General features: G+C 43.0%; 1 protein-coding gene across 2 annotated transcripts in view; it reads left to right on the top strand.

The window, feature by feature from the left end:
* Positions 1-15096, top strand: part of Scaper (S-phase cyclin A associated protein in the ER) — a 214986-nt gene that overhangs the window by 37122 nt on the left and 162768 nt on the right. For both annotated transcript variants that reach the window (XM_042697751.1, XM_042697750.1), the window contains exons 11-18: positions 1200-1370; positions 2686-2761; positions 2932-3049; positions 3377-3488; positions 8705-8845; positions 10523-10678; positions 12076-12218; positions 13930-14011. In XM_042697751.1, coding sequence (XP_042553685.1) covers positions 1200-1370; positions 2686-2761; positions 2932-3049; positions 3377-3488; positions 8705-8845; positions 10523-10678; positions 12076-12218; positions 13930-14011 — 999 coding nt within the window. The remainder of the gene's footprint in view (positions 1-1199; positions 1371-2685; positions 2762-2931; positions 3050-3376; positions 3489-8704; positions 8846-10522; positions 10679-12075; positions 12219-13929; positions 14012-15096) is intronic.

Raw genomic sequence — 15096 nt, 5'->3', positions numbered from 1 at the left:
GCATTTTCACTTTGTGTTGGACCAAGCACTGTTTTACAAGGCATTTTGTGTGTATTGCTTCATTTTACATTTTAGTTGTTCACTGATGTATATTTAAGTTATATATCCTAATGGGATCATCATGAATGTTTTGCTCTTCTTATTTGGTACAAGAAGAAAGACTTGAAAACTTTTCCAAAATCATTGTATGTGATTTGATCAAATGCACTTTGGCTTAAGATTTAGAGACTAAACCTCACATCCAAATTAAAAGAAAGAAAGAAAGGGAGAAAAAGAAGAAGAAAACAAGTAACAGAAACTACCCCTGTAGCAATAAAGGTTTCCATAGCACAGCATTCTGATAGTTGTGCTTGCTAAATGGGTTTTCAACCACTTGCGCCACACCCCTAGCCTTTTTTGCTTTACGTACTTTACAAATAGGCTCTTATGAACTGTAATCCTCCTATTTATACTTCCTGTGTAGCTGGGATGACAGATGCACATCCCAATTCCAGATGTTTATTGGTTGACAATGGGATCTCGCAAAGTTTTTTTTTTTTGGCAGTTGTGGGGCTTGAACCTCAGGGTTCTGGGTATTGTTCCTGAGCTTGTTTGTTCAAGGCTAGAGCTCTACTACTTTGAGCCACAGCTCTACTTTTGATTAATTGGAGATAAGAGTCTCATGGTCTCTTCTGCTTAGGCTGGTTTTGAACCTTGATCCTCAGATCTCAGCCTCCTGAATAGCTAGGATGACAGATGTGTGCCACTACCAGCACCAAGCTTCTTGCAACTTTTTTGAGTGGTTAGTTTTATGTGTGTGAGTAACCAGCAGCTAGCTTCCCTTTCCTTCCCTCCCTCTCTCCCTGTTCCTCCCTCCTTCCCTGTTTATCCAAGCCAGGTGCTGGTGGCTTATGCCTATAACCTTAACTACTCAGGAGGCTTAAATCAGGATCACAGTTTCTCCTACTAGCAGTTGGGTAGAGAAGGTAAGTTATGGATTAGTGTTCTGTTTTATGGGACAACAGATAGGCTCTTGGTTTAAAGAGACTTCTAAGTCCTGATTGCAGTGGTTGAGGATCTATTGGACCCAGGTTTTATGGTTCTAGATTGTTATTTTATTTGTATTGTTTAGTTCATCACTGGAATGTGAAGAAATAAACAATTGGTGGAATTTTCAGTCTAGTGATGATTCTCTCTTTTGTTTGTTTGTTACTTTGTAGTCCATGGCAGAAGTCCTTGCTAAAAAAGAAGAGCTAGCAGATCGCTTGGAAAAGGCCAACGAAGAAGCCATTGCTAGTGCCATTGCTGAAGAAGAGCAGCTGACTAGAGAAATCGAAGCTGAGGAAAACAATGACATTAATATTGAAACCGACAATGACAGTGATTTTTCTGTGAGCTTTTCCAGTTTTTAACATAATCATTCAGCTTATACAGGTATAAAATTCCTAGGGCTAGAAAGGCATAAGAATGCATCCACTGCTATTTCAGTTGTTGATTTTTCAAGTCATCTTCAATAACAATAAAAAAATAGTAGCTAGCCGGGCGCTGGTGGCTCATGCCTGTAATCCTAGCTACTCAGGAGGCTGAGATCTGAGGATCGCGGTTCAAAGCCAGCCCGGGCAGGAGAGACCGTGAGACTCCTATCTCCAATAAACCACCACAAAACTGGAAGTGGCGCTGTAGCTCAAGTGGTAGAGCGCTCACCTTGAGCTGAAGAGCTGAGGGACAGCGCCCAGGCCCAGAGTTCAAGCCCCACGACCGACCAAAAAAAAAATAGTAGCTATTAACCACTGTGGTGATTTAGTCTTCCATAATAATAGCCAATCTTTTTTTAAATACTGTACCATTCCACAGTGCTTTCATATATGATGCAATCAACAAGTTGGGAAGTTGTCATTTCCTGATTGAGGAAAGTAAGAACTGCAGTGTACTCAGAGTGTAACTAACGGGGGTTGTAACGGGGGGCTTTACTTCCTGTGGTCTACTAACAAGGACACACACCTGCATGCCCTCCAGAGTGCAGGCACACGTGTGAGTGAAAGGAACCTGAAGAACAATAGCGATTACTAAATTATAGTCTTGTACATTTTTCTACTCAACTTAATCTGGAGTTCTGATGTATGCTTTGTGTATTGTATGTCAGCATGTGTGTGGTAATTGCCTGAGGCCTGTGTATCTCTTGACATTTATTTGTTTCAGTGGCTCATGGGCTTTTTTTTTTTGGTCGGTCGTGGGGCTTAAACTCTGGCCTTGGGCACTGTCCCTGCGCTCTTCAGCTCAAGGCGAGCGCTCTACTGCTTGAGCCACAGCACCACTTCTGGTTTTCTAGTGGTTTATTGGAGATAAGAGTCTCATGGACTTTCCTGCCCGGGCTGGCTTTGAACTGCGATCCTCGGATCTCAGCCTCCTGAGTAGCTAGGATTACAGGCATGAGCCACCAGTGCCCGGCTCTCATGGGCTTTTAAAATGTATAGCTATGCACAAAAGCAGGTGCAGAGTTCAAATCACACAGAAAAAAGAAAAAGTGTGTAGCCATGGAATTTTAACTTGGTCATTATTGTGACTGTAGAAGAATAGAGGCTTTTTTTTTGCTGATATTAAACTTTTTTTTCAAAATGAAGATCATTTCCATGTAGAGGTCAATTCTTTTCAGGTGAAAATAATTGTGTTGAAATTTATTTTTTGATTTCTCTTGTTACTTTTTAGGCCAGCATGGGCACTGGGAGTGTGTCTTTCTGTGGTTTGTCCATGGACTGGAATGATGTCCTTGCGGATTATGAAGGTATTATATGGTGTATGTGTGTGTGGTGTAGGTGGGATATAATTGATCCTTTTACTGTATGCAGTTTCTGCATAAAACGAATAGTTTGAGATGGAAACGTGATAGAGTGTTTAAAGTCTGCATTTGGATGCTGGTTTTATGGAATCGTGGTTTTCTTTGTTCCTGAACAGCTCGAGAATCTTGGCGTCAGAATACATCATGGGGGGACATGGTAGACGAAGAGCCCGCCAGACTCCCAGGACATGGCATTCACATGCACGAAAAACTGTCCTCGCCATCTCGGAAGAGGTCTGATCTTCGAAAATACCTTGACGTGTTCACAGGAGGGCAGCTGGCCGCTCTGGGCTGTTAAGTAGAGCTGTTCTATAGCCAGTTTTTGCACAGGATCTCCAGATAGCTTCAGGTCCACTGGAAAGTGAAAGTACCTCCTTGAAGTATAGCAAAAGGAGTCCTGTGTATGATGAGTGCGTGTGTGTGTGAGTGTGTGTGTGTGTGTGTGAGTGTGTGTGTGTGTGTGTGTGTGTGTGTGTGTAGGCATTTGAAAGTCTGAAAAGCCCTGTTTCTGGCCTGATATAAACATTTGTGTGTCTCTTGTTCCTGTGTTTGTATTAATAGAACAATTGCAGAATCCAAGAAGAAATATGAAGAAAAGCACATGAAAGCACAGCAGCTGCGGGAAAAGTTACGTGAAGAGAAAACATTAAAGCTTCAGAAATTACTAGAAAGGGTGAGCTTCCACTGTCTATGAAAGTATTGATGGGCTCATTTTCAAGTAGACCTTTTCTTTCTGATCTTATAGAAGGTAAAAGAGCCATATGCTAGGAAATAGAGGTATTTCTGTCCAATTCCACAGGTTAATTGTTTATAAGGGAAAAGAATTTTTTCTTTTGTAAACTTGCAAGTTGGCGTGGATTTTGTTGTTGTTCTGGTTCTGGGACTTGAACTTAGGGCTTGGGCACTGTCCCTGAGCTTTTTTGCTCAAGGCTAGCGCTCTGCCTCTTCTGTTCTACTTCCAGCTTTTTGGTGGTTAATTAGAGATAAGAATCTCATGGAGTTTCCTGCCAGGTTGGTTTTGAACTGTGATCCTCAGATCTCAGCCTCCTGAGTAGGTTAGGATTACGGGTATGAGCCACTAGTGCCTGGTAGCATGGATTTTTGAAGATGTGCTTTGCTTTTGCCATTTTCATTGGGCAGTTTCCTTGAATACACTTTTCTAAAGTGTGGAACCACCTTAGGATGGTTTTTGAGGCTGAGTTTTTTTTTTTTCAAATTTTTTATTGTGATTAAGTGGTTATATAATTTCCCAAATTTCACAGTATTGTGGGATAGTGATGCTCAGTTAAAGTCACAAACACATTCTAACTTTCCTGGAGCAAATTGTCTGTCATGGTCTATAATAACATTTATGAGTTCTATGAGCTTTGCAATACGTTATTTCTTCCACATGGGGTGATATGTACTTTTCTTTTGCTTTGCATAGCATCAGCTGTTCCCTCTTTCCCACTTGTTCCCTCCCCCCATCGCTGCCATTGAGTTGCTTAGTTCATATTGGTCAATGTCCAGTGCAGTTGATGGGTCCCGCTGTTGTATGTTTTTCCCTAATTCCCTCTAATTCTGTGTCGTCTTCCTGGTTCCCCTCCTGTGTACACATATATACCATACATGTGATCAGCAGCGTGGAGTTATTTAGTAGTGATTGGACCAGATGAATGGAAATCCTTTGTTTCTTAAGTCCTGTTAATTTTGTTGTATCACCTACCATTTTGGATTTAACATCCATTTAACAGGGAGACCATGTGCCATTAGTCTCTTTGCTCTTGGCTTATCTCGCTCAACATGATTTCTTCTAGCTCCATCCATTTCCCTGCAAATGAGGCTGAGATTTTGACATTTCTTGTGTGTATCTTTCTTGAATTAACCCTGGCTTTCACTTTGACTTTTTTTCTATACTGGCTGGCTTTGATTTATTTTTACTATTACGCGTGTGCCTGGGCCAGCCCCCTCAGCTGCAGGACTATAAGCCACCAATCACAGGTTCCCATCCTCACAGTGTACGCATGCTGCCAGCCCAGTAGTCTAGCATGTGAATGGTCCCTGCTGCCAAACATTAGAGTTGTGCATGCCGGAGGTTCTGGCCCCTATCTGCGCAGGTATGTTCACTGTTATATGTGGATCCTGAGGGTCTCAGCCGCCTTTGAAGGCACTGCACATGCCTAACATGTTTTGCACTTGAGAAATGTATGGTCACTGATGTCACCAACCCCAGCCACCAGTGTGCTACTGCATACCTCGGGGCTGGTACATAAGTACCTGCAGTGGGCCTTCCATAGGCTACTGCTAGCCCTGGTGCAGCAACACCGTCTGTTTTACCCATTCTTCCACCCTTTCCCTGTCAGTGCCTCCATCATCTGTCCTGTGGTGACTACCAAAGGTAGTTTCATAATGTCTGGACAAGGTGGATGCTTCCATAAATGTCACACAGCAATGCCAGGATACAGGAACTATTTAAATTTAGGACAGGAACAAAGTAAATTCCCACTAGTGGACCCAAGCACGTGGAGAACCACAAGTTTCCTGACACAAATTCAGGATAATTGTTCTGTGGAAGGTCAGTGAGCTAAAGAGAATACAAGTAAATGATTTTCACAAAATCCGAAAGAAAATATGAAGGCAAAGGGAAAAGTTCATAAAAGAAGAGAAACGTTAAGTAATGTAGAGGGGCTGGGAAGGTGGCTCAGTGGTAGAGTGCTCGCCTTGCATGCATGAGGCCCTGGGTTCGGTTCCTCAGCACCACATAAGCAGAAAAAGCCAGAAGTGATGTTGTGGTTCAAGTGGTAGAGCGTTGACCTTGAGGTAAAGAGCTAAGGGACAGTGCCCAGACCCAGAGTTCAAGGCCCATGACCAACAACAACAACAAAAAGAAATGTAGAAATCCTGGATCGGAACAAATGGTATGCTGTGCTGTGTTTAGATGTGTCAACCTTGTGCCGCTGTGGTAAGAGGTCTGGCGGCCAGCCCACTTGAGAACCATATTTATTTGTAGGTTATGTACGTTAGTATGTGTGAAGTTAGTTTGAAATTGATTTGTCAAGTTGAACCTGACAGTGTACCAAAAAGTAAAATGGAAATCGTCTCCTGACAATGGTAGTTTCAATTTGCACAGAATAAACACCTGAGTATTGTTAAGGGTTACAAAAAAATTCTGCGTTGAAGAATGTATGCCAACTATGAATCCTGTACCTTGCAAGCTGTCAGTACAAAAACAGGATTAGTCACAACTGGCTTGCCTGAGAAGACATAGTTAATAGATTAAAAAATAGAATCAAAATAACAATGACCACAGAGAGCAATGAGCAAGCATGTGAAAGTAGAAGTATCATCTAGGCTGAGTAATGAGATTCACAGGGGTTGACCACTTAGATGTGGTGCACAAACAACTAGCCACTCTAGTAGAAAATTCCAAAGACAACTGAAAAACCATCATAACAACCAACATTTGTAAGTACATCAGCAATATAAAAAGTAATTAACTCTTCAAGATGACAAAATATGATGGTGGGTAAATGTGTAAGTTGGTTTTGTTTTTGTTTTTGTTTTGTCGATTGTGGGGCTGAACTCTGGGCCTGGGCTCTGTCTCTCAGCTCAAGGTTAGCGCTCTACCACTTGAACCATAGTGCCACTTCTAGCTTTTCTGCTTATGTGGTGCTGAGGAATTGAACCTAGGGCCTCATGCATACAAGGCCAGCGCTCTACCACTGAGCCACCTTCCCAGCCCAAATGTGTAAGTTTTGTATGCTGTTGAAATTAGTTTATTTTAAAATTAAAACATGTTTTTTTCTTTTGTTTTGTTTTGTTTTTGTCGGTTGTGGGGCTTGAACTCTGGGCTTGGGCACTGTCCCTGCACTCTTCAGCTCAAGGTGAGTGCTCTACTGCTTGAGCCACAGTGCCACTTCCGGTTTTCTAGTGGTTTATTGGAGATAGTCTCATGGCCTTTCCTGCCTGAGCCTGAGCTGGCTTTGAACTGTGATCCTCAGATCTCAGCATCTTGAGTAGCTAGGATTATAGGCCTGAGCTACCGGCACCCGGCAAAATTAAAACATGTTTATAAGCTCAAAGGCAAACATTATTGTAAACACATAAGAAACCATTAAAATAACCTAATAATGGGTAAGCCAGCGGCTTACTTCTGTTATCCTACTCAGGAGGCTGAGATCTAAGGATTCTGGTTCAAAGCCTGGTTCATGCCGAGCAGGAAAGTCCATGAGACGCTTATCTCCAATTAACCAGCAAAAAGCCAGTGTGTACCTTTTTAGACTGCAGTGGAATCAAAGTAGAAATCAGCAAAATTAGCAAAGATATGAAAACCAAAAATCACACTATTAAAATGGCTGTGTGGAAAAACAAATCAAAAAAGGATATAAGTAATTCTTTGAAGTAAATGAAAAAAAAAGCTCTAAAACTTGTAGTCTGTAACAAAAATAATATTAGGAGACATTTGCTGAGCACTGCGGCTCACACCTGTAATCTTTTACTCAGGAGGCTGAGATCTAAAGAAACTTGAACAATAACAAGAGAACAAGTAACCTGATAGAAAGTGGGTGAAACATTAAAAACCAAACAAAAAAACCCAACACTATTCCAAAGGATAAGTGCAGATGGCTAAATGCTTTTATGGAAAGCTGCTTAACTTCTGTAATCAGCAAATGTGAAAGTATCACTGTTTGGATATACTCATGTCGAGCTGCTTTGATTTTCTGTGATTTCTCCTCATTGGTGCTGAATCTTTGTTGCTAGAGCACAAACCCTTTTTTTTTTTGGTGTCTAATATTACTAGGGCTTGCACTCAGGACCTGGGCACTATTCCCTAACTTTTTCACTCTAGGCTGGTATTATACCCCTTGAACCACAACTCCCCTTCTGGATTTTCACAGACTTTTCCTGCCTGAGCTGGCTTTGAACCTTGATTCTGACCTCTCAGCCTCCTCCTGAGTAGCTTGGATTACATGCATGAGGCACCAGCTCCTAGACAGAACAAGTCTTACTTCTCCTGTGACATGGTCTTATGGTATATGGAGTCTGAGAATGTGGCTTAGTGGTAGAGCGCTTGCCTAGCATGTATGAAGCCCTGGGTTCGATTCCTCAGCACCACATACACAGAATAAGCTGGAAGTAGTGCTGTGGCTCAAATGGTAGAGAGCTAGCCGTGAGCAAAAAAAGTTCTGGGAGCTGGGCGCTGGTGGCTCATGCCTGTAATCCTAGCTCCTCAGGAGGCTGAGATCTGAGGATCGCGGTTCAAAGCCAGCCCGGGCAGGAGAGACCGTGAGACTCCTATCTCCAGTAAACCACCAGAAAACCGGAAGTGGCGCTGTAGCTCAAGTGGTAGAGTGCTCGCCTTGAGCTAAAGAGCTGAGGGACAGCGCCCAGGCCTAGAGTTCAAGCCCCACGGCCGACCAAAAAAAAAAAAAAAAAAAAAAGTTCTGGGACAATGTCCAGGCCCAGAGTTCAAGCCCCAATACTGGCAAAAAAAAAAGTATATGGAGATTACTTATTTTTCTTGACTGTGGATTTTATTATAGAGATAATGAATACAAATAAGTTTTTTTTGAGTGGGTCTGTATTATGGCACAAGGTAATAACCACAGATAGTCCAGTACTGAGTAGTACATGGTTAACTCAATGTCCAAAATAACCCTAGGAGTCAGATCCTACTTTTCTTATCCCTCTTTTGTAGATAAGATAGCTAAACATGCTGCCTGTGTACTGTGCAGCTGAGTATATGGTTTATCCTAGGTGATGATGGACCCCAGGAATTCACAGTTTCTGGCTTTTGTCATCTCTCAGGCTTTGGAGATGGGTTCAGGTTTATGCTGTGTCTGTCCTGAGCCTCTTACCTGTGTGCACTTCTGCTTTGAAGTTAATGATAGCATCATTTGTCATACACAGGAGAAGGATGTCCGAAAGTGGAAGGAAGAACTACTAGATCAGCGACGCAGGATGATGGAAGAGAAATTACTTCATGCTGAATTCAAACGGGAAGTGCAGTTACAAGCAATTGTGAAAAAAGCACAAGAGGAGGAAGCTAAGGTCTGTTATAGGCGCTTTAACATGCAGTTAATTGCCATGGACTTTTGGTAGCATTTTATAGTGTTAATAGATGGTGATGCTTATCAAGTGTTGGTTCTGTTGCAGAATAGCTGTGTATTTTACTGACTCATTTAAAATTTATTAGGTACAGTATCTTACTTTATCCTTCCAGTAATCTTAAGAACCATTTATTTTCTCACTCTTCTGAGGTTTACTGGACAGAGAATGAGCAGCGTACCTGTAAAATGTTCAGTTTGCATGAGTTTTCAGCTGTACAATGAACATAATAAAGAAGACTTCTTTGTAATTCACTTCTTTTTCTAAATCTTTTACCATGCGGTACTGATCTGCTTTCTGTCACCTTAGATGTTTGCATTTTCTAGAACTCTCCTGAAGGAGATCATATACAGTGTACTGGTTTCTTTCACTCAGCAGAATTATTTGAATTCTACCCATGTTATTGTGTATGTCAGTAATTTCTTTCTTTCCCCTGAAAAGAAGGATACCATGTAGGGGGCTAGTGACTCACACCTATCATCTATTTACTCAGGAGTTTGAGATCTGAGAATCTCAGTTCAAAGCTAGCTCAGGCAGGAAAGTCTGTGAGATGTTTATTTATTTATTTTTATTTTTTTTTTGGTCAGTTGTGGGGCTTGAACTCTGGACTTGGGCCCTGTCCTTTGTGCTCTTCAGCTCAAAGCGTGCTACCACTTGAGCCACAGCGCCACTTCCCATTTCTAGTGGTTTATTGGAGATAAGAGTCTCACAGACTTTCCTGTCCGGGCTGGCTTTGAACCACTATCCTCAGATCTCAACCTCCTGATTAGCTAGGATTACAAGTGTGAGCCACCAGCGCCTGGTGAGATGTTTGAGTCACCAAAAAGCTGGTGGCTCAGGGGGAAGAGCACTTAGCTTTGAAGTAAAAAAAAAAAAACCTTAGGGACAGGATCCAGGCTCTGACTTCAAGTCCTAGTACTCTCTCTCTCTCTCTCTCTCTCTCTCTCTCTCTCTCTCTCTCTCTCTCTCTCTCTCTCTCTCTCTCACACACACACACACACACACACACACACACACACACACACACACACACACACACACACACACACACACACACACACACACACACACACACACAGCTAAATGGAAGCATACACATGAATACTTCATGGAAATACCCTAATTTGTCAGTTGAGCTTTGGTTTGCACACATTCACAAATCTCTGTGGGTGTGTGCATTTATTTTTCTTTTGTAAATTCTTAGGAGTATACTTGTAGTCTTAGTTTTTAGTTATTAGCATTTTTGTTGGCTCTTCTTTTTTTGGTGGGTTGTGGAGCTTTAACTCAAGTCTGGGTGCTATCCCTGAGCTTTTTTGGTCAAGGTTAGTGCTCTACCACTTTGAGCCACAGCTCCACTTCTGGTTTTTGAGTGATTAATTGGAGATAAGAGTCTCATAGACTTTTCTTCCTAGGCTGGCTTCCAATGCAGTCCTCAAATCTCAGCCTCTTGAGAGCTAGGATTATAGGTGTGAGCCACTGGTACCCAGCTTATTTCTTATTTTTGTTTTTACTGTGACTTACCACTGGTTTACATAAAGATTCTTGTTAAATTACTACCTTTGTGACCTGTACTAGAATCAACTTGATTCTATCTCTGCTTTCATTATTTTTTTATTAAAGGTAAACGAAATTGCCTTCATAAATACCCTTGAAGCCCAGAATAAACGCCATGATGTCTTATCAAAATTGAAGGAATATGAGCAAAGACTTAATGAGTTACAGGAAGAGCGTCAGAGAAGACAAGAAGAAAAGCAAGCACGCGATGAAGCCGTGCAGGTAGGCTTGTGTTCAGCAAACACCTACTCAACACCTGTCACCTGCTTGGCTGAGTCAGTGTTGAGAATCCATAAAGGAGTGTTACCTTGTCCTTGTTCCATATTAACACATGGGTTAATGTAGCACTGTTGGAAACATATCACATTTTCTTCATCCATCCATCCGTGATTGGGTACCTCAGCTGATTCCATTGTTTGCATGTTGTGAACAGTGTTGCAGTAAACCTGGGTGAGCAGGTGTCTTCTGGTGTATTGATTCACCCACTTCACCTATACACTCAAGCATGGTATGGTGGGTTTATAAGAGCTATCTTTAGTCTTTTGAGAGCCCTACAAGGTGATTTTCATAGCAATTTACATTTCCACCAGTAGTGTAACAAGGTACCTTTGGCCTCAGGTCCTCACCAGCATTTTTGTTTGTTTGTTTGTTTGTTTGTCACGGGGCTTGAACTCTGGGCCTGGGCTCTGTCCCTCAGCTCTTCAGCTCAAGGCTAGCCCTCTACCACTTGAGCCACAGCACCACTTCTGGCTTTTTCTGCTTATGTGGTGCTGAGGAATCGAACCCAGGGCCTCATGCATGCAAGGCAAGCACTCCACCTCTGAGCCACCTTCCCAGCCCCACATTTGTTGTTGTGTGTTTTCTTTATGGCTGTCATTCTGATTGGTGAGGTCAAATCTTAGTGGGGTTTTGATGTGCATTTCCTTTATGACTAAGGATGCTGAACATTTCTCTGTGTGTTTATGGCCATTGTTATTTCTTCCTGATGAGAACTATCTAGTTCACTTGATCACTTATTAATTAAATTATTGGTTCTGTTTAAGTTATTGTTGCTTTTTTTTTTTTTAGTTCTTTGTGTATTCTGGGAGGGCTGAGGAGGAAGGGAAGAACAGCAAAGATCTTTTGGGTTTGGTTGACAAAGGCAGCCTTTTTTTAAATTGCTGTCCATTACAGAGCCCTTCCTATGCCTAGATACTCCTTTGAACGCTTAGCAAAAATTAGTTACTTAGGATCTCTTACCACCAGTGGCTCTTTCAAGGCAAAGGGAGGCTGTATAAATGGGATGCTCTTGAGCACCTGTCATCTGCTGCATTAGTGGTAAAGAAGGAGGGATCAGGGACATGGGGAACAGTTGAAAGCAATGCATCATGCTGGTAAGCTTAAGAAGTAGCGAGTTCCTCTGTAGGCAGAAGTTTGCACAGGACACAGTTTGATCATAATGATGATGCAACACTGGTAAATGGCCTATGAAAAGCCTTTGATTTCTGTTGAAGTTCTGAGATTGGTGTCCCTGTAGGTGAGGCAGGGACTTACGTGGCCAGGGTTTGTACATCAGGCCACCTTCAGTTAGGTTTATTTGCACATGGTTCTAATCTCCTGAAAAATACCTTGCACATTAGGAACGCAAGAGAGCTCTGGAGGCAGAACGGCAGGCTCGCGTGGAGGAGCTGCTGATGAAGAGGAAGGAACAAGAAGCCCGGATCGAGCAGCAACGCCAGGAGAAGGAGAAGGCCCGAGAAGATGCAGCCCGGGAGCGAGCTAGGTACACGCGTGCTGCCCTGTCCTTGTCCTTGTCTCCATCATCCCCATCATCCCCATCTCCGTCCCAAGGAGCAGTCGCACTTGGCACTCTCAGATCGCACCGAAGAGCCACAGTACCAATCTGTGGCCTTCTTCCTTGGCCTACATCTCTTCCTTCCCCAGGAGTCTCTCCAGTTCCTGAGCTTTTGTGGAATCTGTTCATGTAATTACCTGGCTTGGTGGTTTCTCCCTGAAAGCTGAGTTTTCTGCCTCCCCATGTTCACTGTTTAGCTTCTGTAATAGTGATTATTGGTTTTATGATTTGATCATTTCTTCTCCTGTTCTTTGTGGGTTTATGCCTTGTCTCATGCTTTTTTAAAATTTTTTTTAATGTTTTATTTTTTGTCGGTTGTGGTGCCTGAACTCTGGGCCTGGGCGCTGTCCCTCAGCTCTTCGGCTCAAGGCTAGCGCTCTACCACTTGAGCCATAGCACCACTTCTGGCTTTTTTTTTTTCTTTCTGCTTATGTGGTGCTGAGGAATCGAACCCAGGGCCTCATGCATGCAAGGCAAGCGCTCTACTACTGAGCCACCTTCCCAGCCCTTCTCCTGCTTTTAAGAGGGTTTGTCAGCCAGATGCTGGTGGCTCAGGCCTGTCATCCTAGCTACCTAGGAGGCTGAGATCTGAGGATTGTGGTTCAAAGCCAGCCCAGGCAGGGAAGTGTGAAACTCTTATCTCCAGTGAACCACCAGAAAATGGGAAGTGGCACTGTGGCCCAAAGTGGTAGAGTGCTAGCCTTGAGCTGAAGAGCCCAGGCCCAGAGTTCAAGCCCTAACACTGTTAAAAAAAAAAGAAAAAAGAGTTTTTCAAGGGAGCAAAGATAAATCTGCAACATGCTACATTCAAATAACAGACCCAAAGCTTGTACTTAAGGCCTTGCTTGGGTTCAGAATTTCATGTTCATAGGGAATAAGCTCAAGGCTGGTGCTCCACTACTTGAGCCACAGTTGCACTTCTGGCTTTTTGATGGTTCATTAGAGATAGGAGTCTCCCAGACTTTTCTATCTGACTGCGATGCTCAGATCTTAGCCACCTGAGTAAATAGAATGACAATGTGGGCCACCAGGTGGCAGAGAAGCAGTCACCTTCTATTACTTCCCAAATGCTTAACAATCAGTCTGGAGGTAAAAAGAATATTTTAAATAATAGCCCATCAGAGCTGGGATGTAGCTCAGTGCAAAGTGCTTGCCTAGCAAATGCAGCATCCTGGCTTTGATCCACAGTTTAAAAAAAATACAAAAAAATATAATTAAAAAATAGTACCCTTTCAAATACATAAGCTGCTATGTGTATATATGTATATATTTTGGTTATACCAGGTTGTGATGTCAGGTCCACCAGCTTGCGAGGCAGCCACTCTACTGCTTGAGCGAAGTCCTCAGCCTTCCCTGCCCCCTTTATTATTTTTCTGATAAGGTCTTATGTTTTTGCCTGGGGCTTGCTTCAGGCTGAGCTCCTCAGTTGCAACCAGAGTCATGTACCACCACGCCTGACTTATATGTTGAAATGGAGTTCCACTAACATTTCATCCTGGTGGCTGGAATTGTCGTCCTCCTGACTTTCACTTCCCAAGTACAGGCATGAGCCTCCATCCCTGACCTTTGGTGTACTTTTATAGCATCCTGAGAGCTATTACTCCTTGCAGTCATTTATGGATTTGCTCTTTTGACACAGGGACAGAGAGGAGCGGCTAGCAGCGCTCACAGCGGCTCAGCAAGAGGCGATGGAAGAGCTACAGAAGAAGATCCAGCACAAGGTGTGCGGGTGGTACAGCCTCAGTTACAGTTCTGAGCCTACAGGGTGGCGTGGGGTCCAAATTCATACATACAGAGATGTGAACTGGCTTACGTTATCAGTCTTTAGACAACAACTCTTACAGAGCTGGGTTGGGTGACTGCTTCAGACCTAGCTCTATATAGTAGAAAGCAGATATAGTAGAAAGTAGAAAGAATCATTGTAGAAAAAAGTCTTCAGAAGTTTCTAAGAAGTTTTCTGTTTTTTACTTAGCAATTCATTAATGACTTAAGGTCTCTGATAGTCATAGTTTTTGTTTGTTTGTTTTTGTGAGTTGGTACTCAGACTTAAATTCATCTTCTTGGTGCTCTCCCTTTAGCTGTTGTGGTACTCTTACCACTTGAGTCAAAACTCCACTTGCAGCTTGCAGCTGGTTCATTAGAGATAATAGTCTTACAGACTTTCCTTTCCAGGCTGGCTTTGAACTGAGATCCTCAGGTCTCAGCCTCCTGAGTAGCTAAGACCACGGGCATGAGCCACTGCTTGAACTAGCTTTTTAGTAGCCTTCCCTGGGAGAACCCCAGAGGTGAGGGACAGCCAGACATGTAGTGAGGCATGTGTTATGATGAGATCACCTGCTGTGAGGCCAAGCTCCAGCTTTGCTGTGGGTCAAAGCCCTAAGCAGGTGCTAGAAAATAGTTCTTAAAAGTGAGTGGTGGGCAAAACTTGAATAACATGAACTAGCCTGTCTTGCCATAGAGCAGAGTGACTGACTAGAAGCGCTGGACAGTTCTGTTAAAAACCTATCTGCTGGTGGCTCACATTGTCATCCTAGTTACTCAGGTGGCCGAGATCTGAGGATTGTGGCCAGGCAAAAATGTCTGGGAGGCTCCTATCTCTACTGAACCACCAAAAAGCCAGAAGTGGAGCTGTGCATGTGGTGGAGCACCAGCCTTGAGCGAAATGGCTAAGGGATAGTACTCAAGCCCTGAGTTCAAGCTCCTGGACCAGCATACAAATAACCTGTTCAGCATTAGCTGGTCCCCAGATTCATGTGCCTGTGGCACTGCCCACAAGACACCTGTCAGCGTTGCATGGTGCACATCT

This window comes from Dipodomys spectabilis, unplaced genomic scaffold, assembly GCF_019054845.1.
Source record: "Dipodomys spectabilis isolate Male_0828 unplaced genomic scaffold, ASM1905484v1 ptg000228l, whole genome shotgun sequence".
NCBI classification, from domain to species: Eukaryota; Metazoa; Chordata; class Mammalia; order Rodentia; family Heteromyidae; genus Dipodomys; species Dipodomys spectabilis.
This window is presented reverse-complemented; position numbering and strand designations above follow the sequence as displayed.